The following is a 12085-nucleotide window of genomic DNA, read 5'->3' as shown; positions in this document are numbered from 1 at the left end:
AATACCCACATATTTTCAATGTGCATCATCAAATATATATTAGGCCGCTCAGACGATACAGTGGTTAGTGGCGCTGATTGCCCGCACCGTACGGCGACCAGAAAGTCTTTTCCAGTGGTTTAATGGTATGGAAAAAAGGGTGAGAGATCTTGAAAGGGTGTAATAATTGTCTTTCAAGATGGTAGATTTTCTAACTGGGACTGAAAACTGGACAAAGTCAAATACACTCATGACCATAAATTAAGGATAATTCGGAATCACGCGGAAATCGAACTCTAAAATAAATATATCACCTGTAAAATCACTACACACATCTTCAAGAATCATATGCAAATTTCAGGAAGTAACCAGATGACACCGATGGTACGTCACAATGACGAGAGTGTAAGAGAGTGATATGTAAAGAATACAGGCAAAGAAGTAAAATTGTTCGCAGCCGCTTTATAAGCATTTCAGTGCAATAGCCGAATAGTAATGACACAAAGGACACATTTGGATGATTTTTTACGTGGTAGAATTATTGGCAGTCAGGAATGTGGGCGTACTTAACTGGAAGTATCAGACGAACTTGGAATTGCCCAGAGTGTCATCTCCAGGCTTTGGCAACGATTCCAAGATGATGGTAATGTGAGTAGACATTACAGCACAGGTCGCCCCAGAGTTACAACGCCGAATGAGGACCGGTATTTGGCAGTTACTGCCAAAAGAAACAGGCGGAGCACAGCCTCAGACCTGTCTCGTCAGCTCTCTTCAGCCACTGGTACGACAATTTCAAGGCAGACCGTGTACAGACGCTTAGGGCAGATTGGTCTATATGCTCGTAGACCTGTCAGATGCGTTCTACTTACTGCAACTCACTGTCGCCTGCGGTTAGCCTGGAATAGAGAGCATGCATTGTGGATACCGCAACAGTGGGCTTGTGTGGTGTTTTCCGACGAGTCCAGGTTTAGCTTGCAGTCTGATTCTCGCCGGGCTTTCATATGGAGAGCTCCAGGTACCCGTTACCACCAAGAAAACATCATTGAACGACATAGTTACGGTGGTGCAGGAGTGCTCGTTTGGGGTGGAATTATTCTAGGTTCCAGAACTGACCTGCATGTTCACATTGGAACCATGATAAGCCAAATCTATCGGGACATCATTCTGGAACAACATGTACGTCTGTTTCGGGGCGCCATGGACGCACAATTTGTGTTTATGGATAACAACGCCCGTCCTCACCGTGCAAACATCGTAAGCGAAGGCCTTCAATCGGAGGATATCACCCGTATGGACTGGCCAGCATTCTCACCGGACTTGAATCCAGTAGAGCACGTGTGGGATATGCTTGACCGACGAGTTGCATCCCGTCAACCTCCTCCTACATGTCTACCGGAACTTCGGAGAGCATTGCTTTTTGAGTGGTGTAATATCCCCCATGATCAGATTGATAATTTGATACTCAGCATGCCTAGGCGTTGTACTGTATTGCATCGTCTGGGAGACATACAATGTATTAACAGTCATACCAACCATGTAATATTGGTTTTTTTATAAATAAGTTTTTTTTTTTTTTTTTTTTTTTTTTTTTTTGTTATTTGCTCCAGGGAGAAAAAATCGCTAATTTTTTTTTAATAATATCAAACATATAGCATCTTTTTTTTTTTTTTTTTTTTTTTTTTTTTTTTTTTTTTTTCCTCTTTACCTTTTGTTTAATAAATAAGCTTTACAAATAAGTCAAATTTGTTTTGCTTCTAACTCTTCCTTTGCCTGATTTTGCATTATCCTTAATATTAATTACAGTCCTTGTAATGATAAAATTCGTGGGCTATTTCTGATTAGGTCAGGAAAATGAGATTAACAACCACAATAAATATCGGGTTTTTAACGAAAGTTTTCCGTCACCACAAATATCATCGGCGCAAACAGTTTGCATTGGTGTGTTTAATCATATTTTGTCAAACGATTTTTGGCATTTGAAAGAAAGAGACTTGCTTTAGAACAGTGTTTCTCAACTGGATTTACTCCAAGAACCGGTAAAATATTTCGGTATGTTCTTGCGAACCGGTAAGTGTAATAATTCGACCCATTGGCACAATTTTTTCACATAAATAAATCATGAAGACAAAAATTACCGGCAAATTCGCGGACCGGCGGTTGTGAAATACTGCTGTAGAACACTGTATTGTGAAATTTGTAAAAAAATATCGACGATCATTACCCTCTCCCCTCTCTTTCCCAAGACTTCAAAAATAAAAATTAAAAAAAATCTTTAATTTAGATTAATTTTTAATGTTTTATAAATTAAACAAGGAAAAATATAGAAAATGTAGATAAATACCAAAACTTGAATAAAAGTAGATTTTAAATTCATGAACTAAAACAAAATACTTAACAGGTAAATAAAAGGCTGATAACCGCATTTCCCCCTGAAATTATGAAATTTCTTCATGGTTGAGAACCCCTGCAGTGGACACATTACAGCTCTTCTTTAGGCTCTATTTTTAAAAAAGATTTTCGTGTACTAGGGGCATATATATGTAAAAGGGAAGATTAACCGAATTGGCTCTTTATAGAGTCATATCTGGCACTAAGAAAGACTAAGCATGTGGCTCTGGTTTCATCTGACGCCAGGGGTGCCTTCGATGATGTAAGGTGACTCTTCCTGATGCGACACTTGAAGAATATTGGAATTATTCAGAATTACTAAGAATATGTATGAAATTATAGAAAGTTATATTAAAAAGCGAAAGATGGTTTTTAAGGGCCCATCTGATAATCTGAGCCTGGTTTTGACATTTACAAAGGATGCCCACAAGGCTCTTGCAGCGCTCCTCTGTTCTGAGGCCTCATTGTTAATGACCTACTGCAGAAAGTCAATATTTCGAACTGTGAGATTGTCTGTTATGCCGACGATATAGTATTGGTTATGGTGGAGGGAGACCTTGAAAAAAATGGAGAAAGTATTCAAAAAAGTAGAAAATGATTTGAAAGAATGGAGTGACAGAGAGAAAATATATTTTAATAATGAAAAAACTTGTGGGCTTTTTTTCTTAGGGGTGGTAGAAAGACTAGACCCCCACAATTGAAATTTAAGGGTAATCGTACCAAATTTGGTGAAAGTATGAAATATCTAGGAATTAATATTGATAATAAATTGAGTTTTGCGGAACATTTTAAGCATGTACATAGAATCACAGATAACATTTTAAGATGTTATAAGTTTAATTTTAGTGCTGATACTTTGAATAGAAAGAGTTCCACCCTGAGAGAGATATTTAGAAATGTGATCATCCCTAAAATATTTTATGGAGTCGGAGCTTGGGGCTGCCGGGCAGAGGAAGTACTTAGGATTAGAATGAAATTGGACACCCTGCAGAGAGGCTGGATGCTTGCCATTACAAGAGCCTTCAGAACTATTTCAACTGAACTTGCCTGCGTCCTTGCCGATGTTCCGCCCCTCTCGATTCTATACAAATTTTACTACAAGAAGTTTCTATTAGCTAATAAAATTATTATGGATACTGAAATTGGACAAAAAGTACTTACAAATAAGGTCTTTCAACATGAGAATGAGGATATTATTCACCCAATGACACGATTTGGAGTATTTTATAATCTTGAGTTTCCTTCTGATGGTCGGTTTATCAAACAGAACTATACGCATTGACAGAGGCTTTGAATTGGATTAGTAAAAAATTAACAGTTCGATGTTTTATAAATATTTAGACTGATGCCCTATCTTCAGGCACTCGCCCAACCAGATCATAAAAATCGACTAATTAACGAAATAAAAGTCTTGTTTAAAAAGGCTGAAAGAAAACATATTGTTAAATTACACTATGTAAAAGCACACAGTGGAATTGTCGGAAATGAAACCCTTGCTAAAATGCACTTGGGGATGGGACCGATAATTTTAATATCCACAATTCAAGAAAAAAGACCATTGCTGAAATAGAAAACTGGATTTATACAAACGGGAATTTTTGCTGGGAGTTTTCTAATGAGAAAAAAAAGTTAATGAAAAATATAAAGTTAAACAAGAAGAAGAATATTATAAATAATGTTGATATAAATCAGGTACTGACTAATCATGGGCGTTTCCCGGCTTATATTAATCGGTTCCATCTACAGAATAATGATAAATCCTTAATTTGTAATAAGTTTTGGGACGCCAGGCACTTCGTTGATGAATGTACGCTTACCCGGAGTGCAAGAGAGAAATATAGAAAGAATTTTAAGGAAACTTTTAAGAGGAATTATTCAAATTTGAAAGTTTTTGCAGAGACAATAATGAAGATTATAAATACGAACAAAGATAGAGTTGGAATTCGGCACTGAGACTCAGATTTTGGACTTTATATGTGTTTTTTCTTGCATTTGTGTTTTGTCTGGCTAATCCTGTTTTCTGATCATCTCTTAGCCGGCTAGGAGGATCGGGGCTGTGCCCTTATAATAATTATAATAATGTAAAAGGCATTGCATAAAGTAATGAGAATAGCTGAATAAATCAAAGAGAACTTCAAGTTTTTGACATTTTCTTAATTTTTTTTTTTTAACATAGTTTTAGAGCAACATGACAAATGTATAAGCTTTGAGAGTAAGCTGCATAAGCGAAAAAAAAAATTACCTCAGGCATTGTGGTTGTTTAAAATTTTGTTTGAATGAAACCAGAAAAGATCTTTGTAAGTTATACATGCCAATTAAGGACCACAATTAGAAGTTATCATATTGACAGAAAAAGCATCTGAATCTGAGATATATTTTTTTTGTTGAAAAATAATATTAACTGGCTAAAAATGATTCTCACGAAAAACTGAAAAAGCTGTAGGGAAGGCTCTGTGAAAAGGAGGATGAGTTTTCAATTGAAGAATTCTTATTAGAACCAACATTATAAACTGTCGCATTTGACGAGAGAACACTTTGATTTTAAAATTCATATCTTGGTAAAAGCTCTGTTGGATAGTATAATGGAACTCTGAAAAGTCATCAAATCCACAACGAATGTAATTAGAGAATAAATTTTCATTGCAAGAATTATAATGAAATAATTACTTATCACGCCTCTTTTTGGCTAATTAGCTTAGATTTTTCATAGCTTTTGCTTGCTACTATTTTATATTGTAATATTTTGAATTTATTTACTTTTTTGAAGATATTTTATTTATTTATTTTTAAGATATAGCTTTCATTCGTTCAGCTGACAAGGAATGCTGTCGGGCTTTCTAATGACACTTTCGAAGATGATTAAGCGTATGGACAAAATAACAGGAGCAAAGTTTTGTATTTCCGAGTCTCACACAAGCCCAGAATAAGACGTATTAAGTGAAGTGCGCATCCGCAGTATTTTCAGCCATAGATTGCCAGGCGTTATATATATCTGGGAATTACAATATTGTTATGTAGTAAGGCACATTCAAGGCAGAAGTTGTATGCATGCCGTATGACAGTGACTATTTTTTGAGTGGTGATACATGGCATCTATGCTTTCGACCAACAAGTACTGTTTTGGAAATATTGTATGATTAGCCAAATGGCTAGTAATCTTCATGTTGTGGCACAAACATTAGTGGTAGAGGTGATGTAGGAGCACTCAACAGGTGATGCTGTTCAAAGCATACTGACAAGCGCTTTCTGCGAGATTTTATGTCAGCACGGCTTAATTTCTAAAATCAGAAGTGCCGGAGCCCCATGGAAGAAGGAAGGAAGAACGGAAAAAATAAAATAACTAATAAAAAATGAAATTATTAACGATTAAAATAATGAAATAATTAAATTAAAATTAAAATTCAGTGAAATATAAAGATATAAATAAAATTTAATAAATTATTAAATTCATGATAAATAGTTAAATAAAAAAATATCGTCCCTCATCTTATTTGGAGCTCCAGCTGGACTTAAATTTCATTCAGAAAAATTAAACAATAGCTTGGCATCCTCCGGCTTTCAAACCCTGAATATGTGGTATAACGTACTTATTTCAAAGGATGAGAGAAACAAAAACCACTCTTTTCCCAGCATGCCAATGGGAAAAAAAAATAAAACCATTAACTCTTTCACAAACAATCCGCCCGACACGGCCCTACATTGAGACAACCAGAACCGCCCGAAAACGGCCGAGATTGTAATCTTGTTTTCTTCCCTGCTCCTAAGGTATGCAGTAGCAGGTGCAGTTTCTCCAAATGCTTTGTATCAGTTTACTGCAGACAGCTTGTCCTAAGAGGTTTCTTATTTTTTGCTTGCTCGTGACATTTCGTTGTTGATTCTTTTGTGGTACAGTGTGTTTTTAAGCTTTAAACAGCAATAAAATTGCAGCTTAAAAATTTAAGGATTACATTTATTTTTAATTAATTTATTCCTTCCAATAAAAATAACGGAAATAAACAAAATCTAAGTCGTGATCATAACAAAGCCAGAAAAGCTTGTTGGTCTGACCTTTAGAATAGTTTTATAAAGAACGGGGTCAAAGGCTAATAAAATCTTTGTTAGAAAGTACAAAGGATGTCATTCGAAATCTTCACACCTGTTTTCTGCGTTAATGGACGGGGAGGGGAGGAAATGGCTGTGAAACTGGAAAAGTATTTCGGGCAGTTCGGTATTTTGAGGGTACAGTTTAGCGAAGGGTCTGGATTTCAAAGAGTTAAAGCGAAGAACAGAGAGAATGATAGGAACAATATGGAAGTATGGAAAGAAATTTGAATGGAGAAATGTAGCTTCGAAAACAAAGAGAGAAGAGTTCTAAGCTTTCTGATCGCGATGGTCTCCCCGTATGATTCTACCTGTCAAGTAGAATGAAACTAGCCCCCCCCAAAAAAAACCTTGAATCCTATCTGATAACAATATGAGTATAAATGTAAGGTCTGCACAAATGAAAATTTTTATTCCTCGTATTTGGTTGCATAGCTCAATTCTGCAGGAGCTCTGCAGTGAAAGGTCACTAGCGCTGGAAGTGCACAACCATGATAATCATTTTTAGTACTTTCGGGAAGAAAACATTTTACCCGCTGTCATAAATTCATTACACTACTTGGATAATAACACATTCATTACACTACTTGGATACATGCATTGAAGAGTTATAATCGACTTTTAACGCATATTTATGTTAAAAATAAAATTTTCTCGCTGAAACTGTGTTCTATTTACATATATAAAAGTGCTGGAGCCCTTTTGTTTAGGGCTCCGGCTAGAATCACCGTTTACCTTAGAAACTGAGCGCAGTTTAAGTTCTTTACGTCAGAGCAATAAGCATCTATAGCCCCAAAACAGAAAACATCCAATAAAGTGTGGGATATTGTGACAGCTTTTGAGACAGATGGTATAATGGAACACAGAGTGGCACGAATTCACTCGATATACATATAGACGGTGCCTAGCATACGACGTTAATGATTAAATCCTCAACTCTCGCACATACATAACATTTGCCGATCTATGGCTGCAAATTATCCGACCATTCTTTATTTTATTCGCTTTGTTCTGGGGTTTGAGGACAACTACGAAAAGCTATTCTCTGAACCTATTGCTTTATTCACATGCTTGATCACTCCTGAAAATCTCGTGCTATTGTCATTGAGAAATGCGATAGCTTTCTTTGTTTTACATTGTCAGGTTCAGCGGATATTGAGAACATGGGGACTTAATAATGGCCACGAGACTCATTTCTTAATACATTCGAAAATTCTAAGCATCACAGTCAAAGAATAGCAGAAAGGTATGAAAATCAGTCACATACGCAAAATAGCTTCGGGCCCATAAACTGCATGAATTAAGGAGCCTGAAGCACTTCTGACTAAGCTAAAGTAACCTTCCGGTATTAATTGATTAAAAAATCAAGAATAATGAACAGATTTTATAAAGACAGTTTGAAATCAATGCCAAACAAGAGATGATTGCAAAGTTCTTGCTTACTAATTTCAAATGATGATTATTGTGAGTTTTCTCATTTGAAATAACGTCAAAGGTTTGATTTTGTTGATTATGAATGTTTAAACTGGGGTATAGTTTTGAACCAATTAAATGATCTGTTACTTTGTCAATGTAGTTTTTAAAACTGCCAAAAGACATAAATATTTTTGTGAATAATTTATATGTGTTTAACAGCTGTCAAATGATTTACTTGTTGTTTTAGTAAAAGTAAACTTCTTGTCACTAATCAGAACCAAAAGTTAATGTTAAATTGACATAGAAATTTTTTACAGGAATAAATTCTCTACCAGAAAATTAAGACATCTTTGAGCTATACGCAATGGAGGTGGCCGTATCTCTGTTGATACTCATTAGCACGTATTTGATTGCTGTCATTATCCGTTGGGCAGTGAATCGTCACAGAAGGCTTCAGGTTTTCAAGAAGTATGGTATTCCGGGACCCAGACCCTCTTTTTTAAGCGGTAATATGTCCCAGTTGAAGGCGTCATCCACTCCGAATGAAGTGATTACTGCTTGGATTAAGGAGTATGGAAATGTATTTGGATACTTCGTGGGTGAGATACCATATGTTATCATTAATGATTTGGATATGCTGAAACAGGTAAATTCTTTGTTTCATAAAACGTTTTGTTATAATTCAATAGTTCATTTCTATGATATTGTAACCAGCTGAAAAATCCAGCGTTGCCCTGGCTTTACGTAATAGCAAGAGACTTTATTTAGAAGGATGGATTCGTTTTTTCGGAAGCTCAGGTAGACAGTAATTTTCCTCTTAAATTTTGTTCAAGGAGAATTGTCCTAAGTTTTACTGTGTTCGAATAAAACTGTAAAGCAGTTTAGAACTAACACGGCGCTAACGATTTTAGTAAAAATAGGTAGTTGCTTTGTTGTCGGTTATGTCTTTTTTTTTTATTATTATTTCGAAAATCATTATCCACTTTGTCAAATTTCTCTAACGTTTACGGGAATATTCGCAAAAAACTGATAGAGAGCGCACTGAAATTCTGCTTTGAAACTCCTACACGATTCTGGAAACTTCAAACTTGTTCTAAATAGTATACGAACTTAGCGCCATACAACGGTTTTAGTAAGAACTGATAGCGGAAAAGCAACAACTGCGACGTGATTTCGAAGTTAAACTGTTTAGAAATATTAATATTTATTTTTTGTAAAAAGACAACTATAAATTCCTTGCTTAGCATGTATGACTTCCATTAATAGGGGGAACGCAACAACGGCTGAACCTAAGATTAACGACGTGATTGCAACGTCTAATATAAATTAATAATTTCTAATATAAACTCCCTGAGTATGGATCCCGTGGCATGGTTTTTCGAAATCTTATGTAGACATAAAACTGTAGATTTGTATGAATAACACACACATAAACAAATGGACACTCCTGTTTCTATACAAACAGATGATTTTAATGACTCCAACTAGTGTAATTTCATGAGCTCAGTTAGTAATTAATATATCTGAAATGAATCTGCGTGTATTGCTTTATTCTGCTTTTATTGCTAATCGCATGCTTTGATAATAAGTAGCAGAATTTGAAAGAACAATTAAATATCTTATGCTTTGCTGAACGACAAAATACTACAGCATGGAAGATAAAAGAATTTAATTCAGGCAGTAGCAGCACATTTCTTTTAAATAGATGAGTTACTGATTTAATTCGGAAGACAAACATATTGCTAGTGGCAACACACTTCTTTTACTCGTATATTAGGCGAGTTTAGTGATTAAATTTGAAACATGAATATCTTGCACTTTGCTGAGTTGCAATACAAAGGTATATCGATGACCGCGTTTTATTATAGATAAGATATAAAAATTACTTTCTCAATCACAACAAAACAAGAAGGGACATTTCAGACTTACACATCTATAATTAAATACAAAATCAGAAACGCTTTTGTTTCATTCACTTCGTTTCTAATTGTCAATGCTTCAAAGATTAGAAAAGAAAGAAAAGTTGAAAACATTATTTTCTTTAATTCACAATAACTTATCAGCTTTTGAATAAGAGTTTTATATAACAAATCACAGATTCTGCAAGTCACATAATAAGACATATACTCTGCGTCGGGATTTTCTGTAAAATATTATGGAGCATTCACTCGAGGGCTTTGAGTTCAAAGTACCTACATCATAGAAACACAACTACATCATAGAAACACAACTACATCATAGAAACACAACTACATCATAGAAACTGGTGTAAGGATTTTGTCTAAATGTTATAACTGTTTGGCTTAATGCCAACCTGCTGTAAGAACCGATTAATCATAGTGGTGGAAACGCGAATTAACATTCGGTCGACGATTTCGTAGAATCTGCTGCACATTCGTGCAAACGTAATTTTACCTTCTCTACGGCTTTATCCTTTCCCCACAAGTGTAAACTGAGTTAACGATTCTAACACCTTAGGACAATAATGGTGACTGGACCATTGTGTGAACGCTTCCTTAGGACCAAGGACTAAGGCGTTTGAATTACGGAGTACCTTTGCAATTAATTGCAATTACCTCCACATCATCGTTAAAAGAAATGAAATAATTAAGTCGCTAAGTTTAGCAGTCGCTAAAGTTGATGAAAAAAGCAGATAAGCTAAAATTCAAGAATCGTTGAGCGTCCTCGTGTTTGGACACAGGAGGAGAGAACAAGCGTTTATCACAATTGAAGGTGTTTAACCCCCCGTCGTGAGTCAACTGCTTGCGCTCGATAACAACAGAGAGGCAACCGAGACGCGAAGCGCGTGGATGGTTGCCATGGAGACGAATCAGCTGATGTAGTGAGGTGCAGGAAACCGGACCTCGGGAAAGGTAAGATACTTGTATTCAAGCGTTGAGATAAGAGCCTTGGGGTGGTCGGGGTGGGGGCAAACAGGGTCACTGACCGAAGAAGGAGAAAGAGTCGAAAAAGCGCGGTTGCGGAGGAAGAGAATTAAAGTTAACTGTAGAAAAAACTGGAGTGGACTTAGGGCGAAGAACCGAAGGGTGAATTTGAAGTGCAGGCAGCATGAAGCTTGTATTGCAGATGAAATTGTGATTTGAGTTCTGGGTGCAGTTAGATTCTGTAAAAGACAGCAGTACGTGTGATTTTTAAAGTAATATTCTAAGTAATTATTTTTATGGAATTTATATAATTAATTTTAAATCTATTTAAATTAAAAATTAAAAATATATAACAATTGATGAAGTCTGTATTTTCTCACATATGTGTTCATTGCACAAATTCTGATCTTGCTACGGCACCATCATGTTTTTAAATATCACAAATGACAGAATGAATTATGGGAATTTTTAAATATCACATAACGACCTACTATTGAATACATTATTGCTGTTCAGATGGCTCGCACATCACTGTATATTGAAGCTTCTCCTGAAAATTGCTACCCTCCCGAAATTAAGTTTCTAACTCAATAATGATACAAGGACGTGTACTGCACATTTTGTCTTTGAGAAAGCCCTGAAAACTACCTCAAAGATAAATCCAAAGCCATACGTGATTTCAGATGAAAATTTTAAATCAAGTATGTCTAAATGGGTGACCAGGCTGATCAGCTGATTGCCTTATGAAAAGATATCAATGGCTTTGAAAATAATTTCCGAAACATGGTGATGTAATCATAGCTGTGTGAGCGGTTGTTCTATCTATTAAAACCACCACTCACAAGGTAACCTGTGGAATTCTGAAGAAATGTTTCGAGCATGATCCTGTATATTTTTTCCTGAAAAAAATGTTTCGAGCATTGATAACATGACTTTACCTACATCATTTTCAAAAAATTATCGCCTACTGAAATTAAATTTCACACCAAACTCTTAACCTTGGCATTGCGAGGATGTCGATGCAGTTCTTTGGAGTTCAGTATAGGTAATTCTACTTTATTGCCACTATACTTTTATCGCAGCAACGCAAGGTTGCTTAGACTCACGTTGTATCTCTCATGGAGGTAGGAAGTTAGATGGAGTGGCCCTAAACCGGTTTTCCCATACCCTGCTTTGAAGCACTGGCAATCCCTTCTTTGGTGACCAAAACATTGGGTAATTTACCATTGAGTTGAATGGGTTTTCACACGATCGGATATAAATATTTTGTAATTACGTAGTAAATATGCATATAAATGTATATATTTTCTTTTTCTACAATACTTCAGAGGCCTAAG

At 35.7% G+C, this 12085-nt stretch overlaps 1 protein-coding gene and 1 long non-coding RNA gene across 8 annotated transcripts in view; one reads left to right on the top strand and one right to left on the bottom strand.

Annotated features, from left to right (window-relative positions):
- Window positions 1-12085, top strand: part of LOC118200841 (cytochrome P450 3A16-like) — a 53687-nt gene that overhangs the window by 5768 nt on the left and 35834 nt on the right. For 5 of the 7 annotated variants that reach the window (XM_085820686.1, XM_035372816.2, XM_035372818.2 and 2 more), the window contains exon 2: window positions 8181-8509. In XM_085820686.1, the coding sequence (XP_085676812.1) occupies window positions 8228-8509 (282 nt within the window). In that variant the 5' untranslated portion in view covers window positions 8181-8227. Of the gene's footprint in view, window positions 1-8180; window positions 8510-10876; window positions 11021-12085 lie in introns of those variants that run through there. The other 2 variants (XM_035372820.2, XM_035372819.2) reach the window with 2 other exon arrangements.
- Window positions 1-12085, bottom strand: part of LOC146996306 (uncharacterized) — a 64279-nt gene that overhangs the window by 29509 nt on the left and 22685 nt on the right. The gene's annotated exons all lie outside the window — the stretch shown is intronic.

Source organism: Stegodyphus dumicola, chromosome 7, assembly GCF_044657685.1.
Source record: "Stegodyphus dumicola isolate Sdum_Otavi_A_Nest chromosome 7, ASM4465768v1".
Lineage (NCBI taxonomy): Eukaryota > Metazoa > Arthropoda > Arachnida > Araneae > Eresidae > Stegodyphus > Stegodyphus dumicola.
Note: the sequence above shows the minus strand (reverse complement) of the source record. Positions and strands in the feature narration are given on the sequence as shown.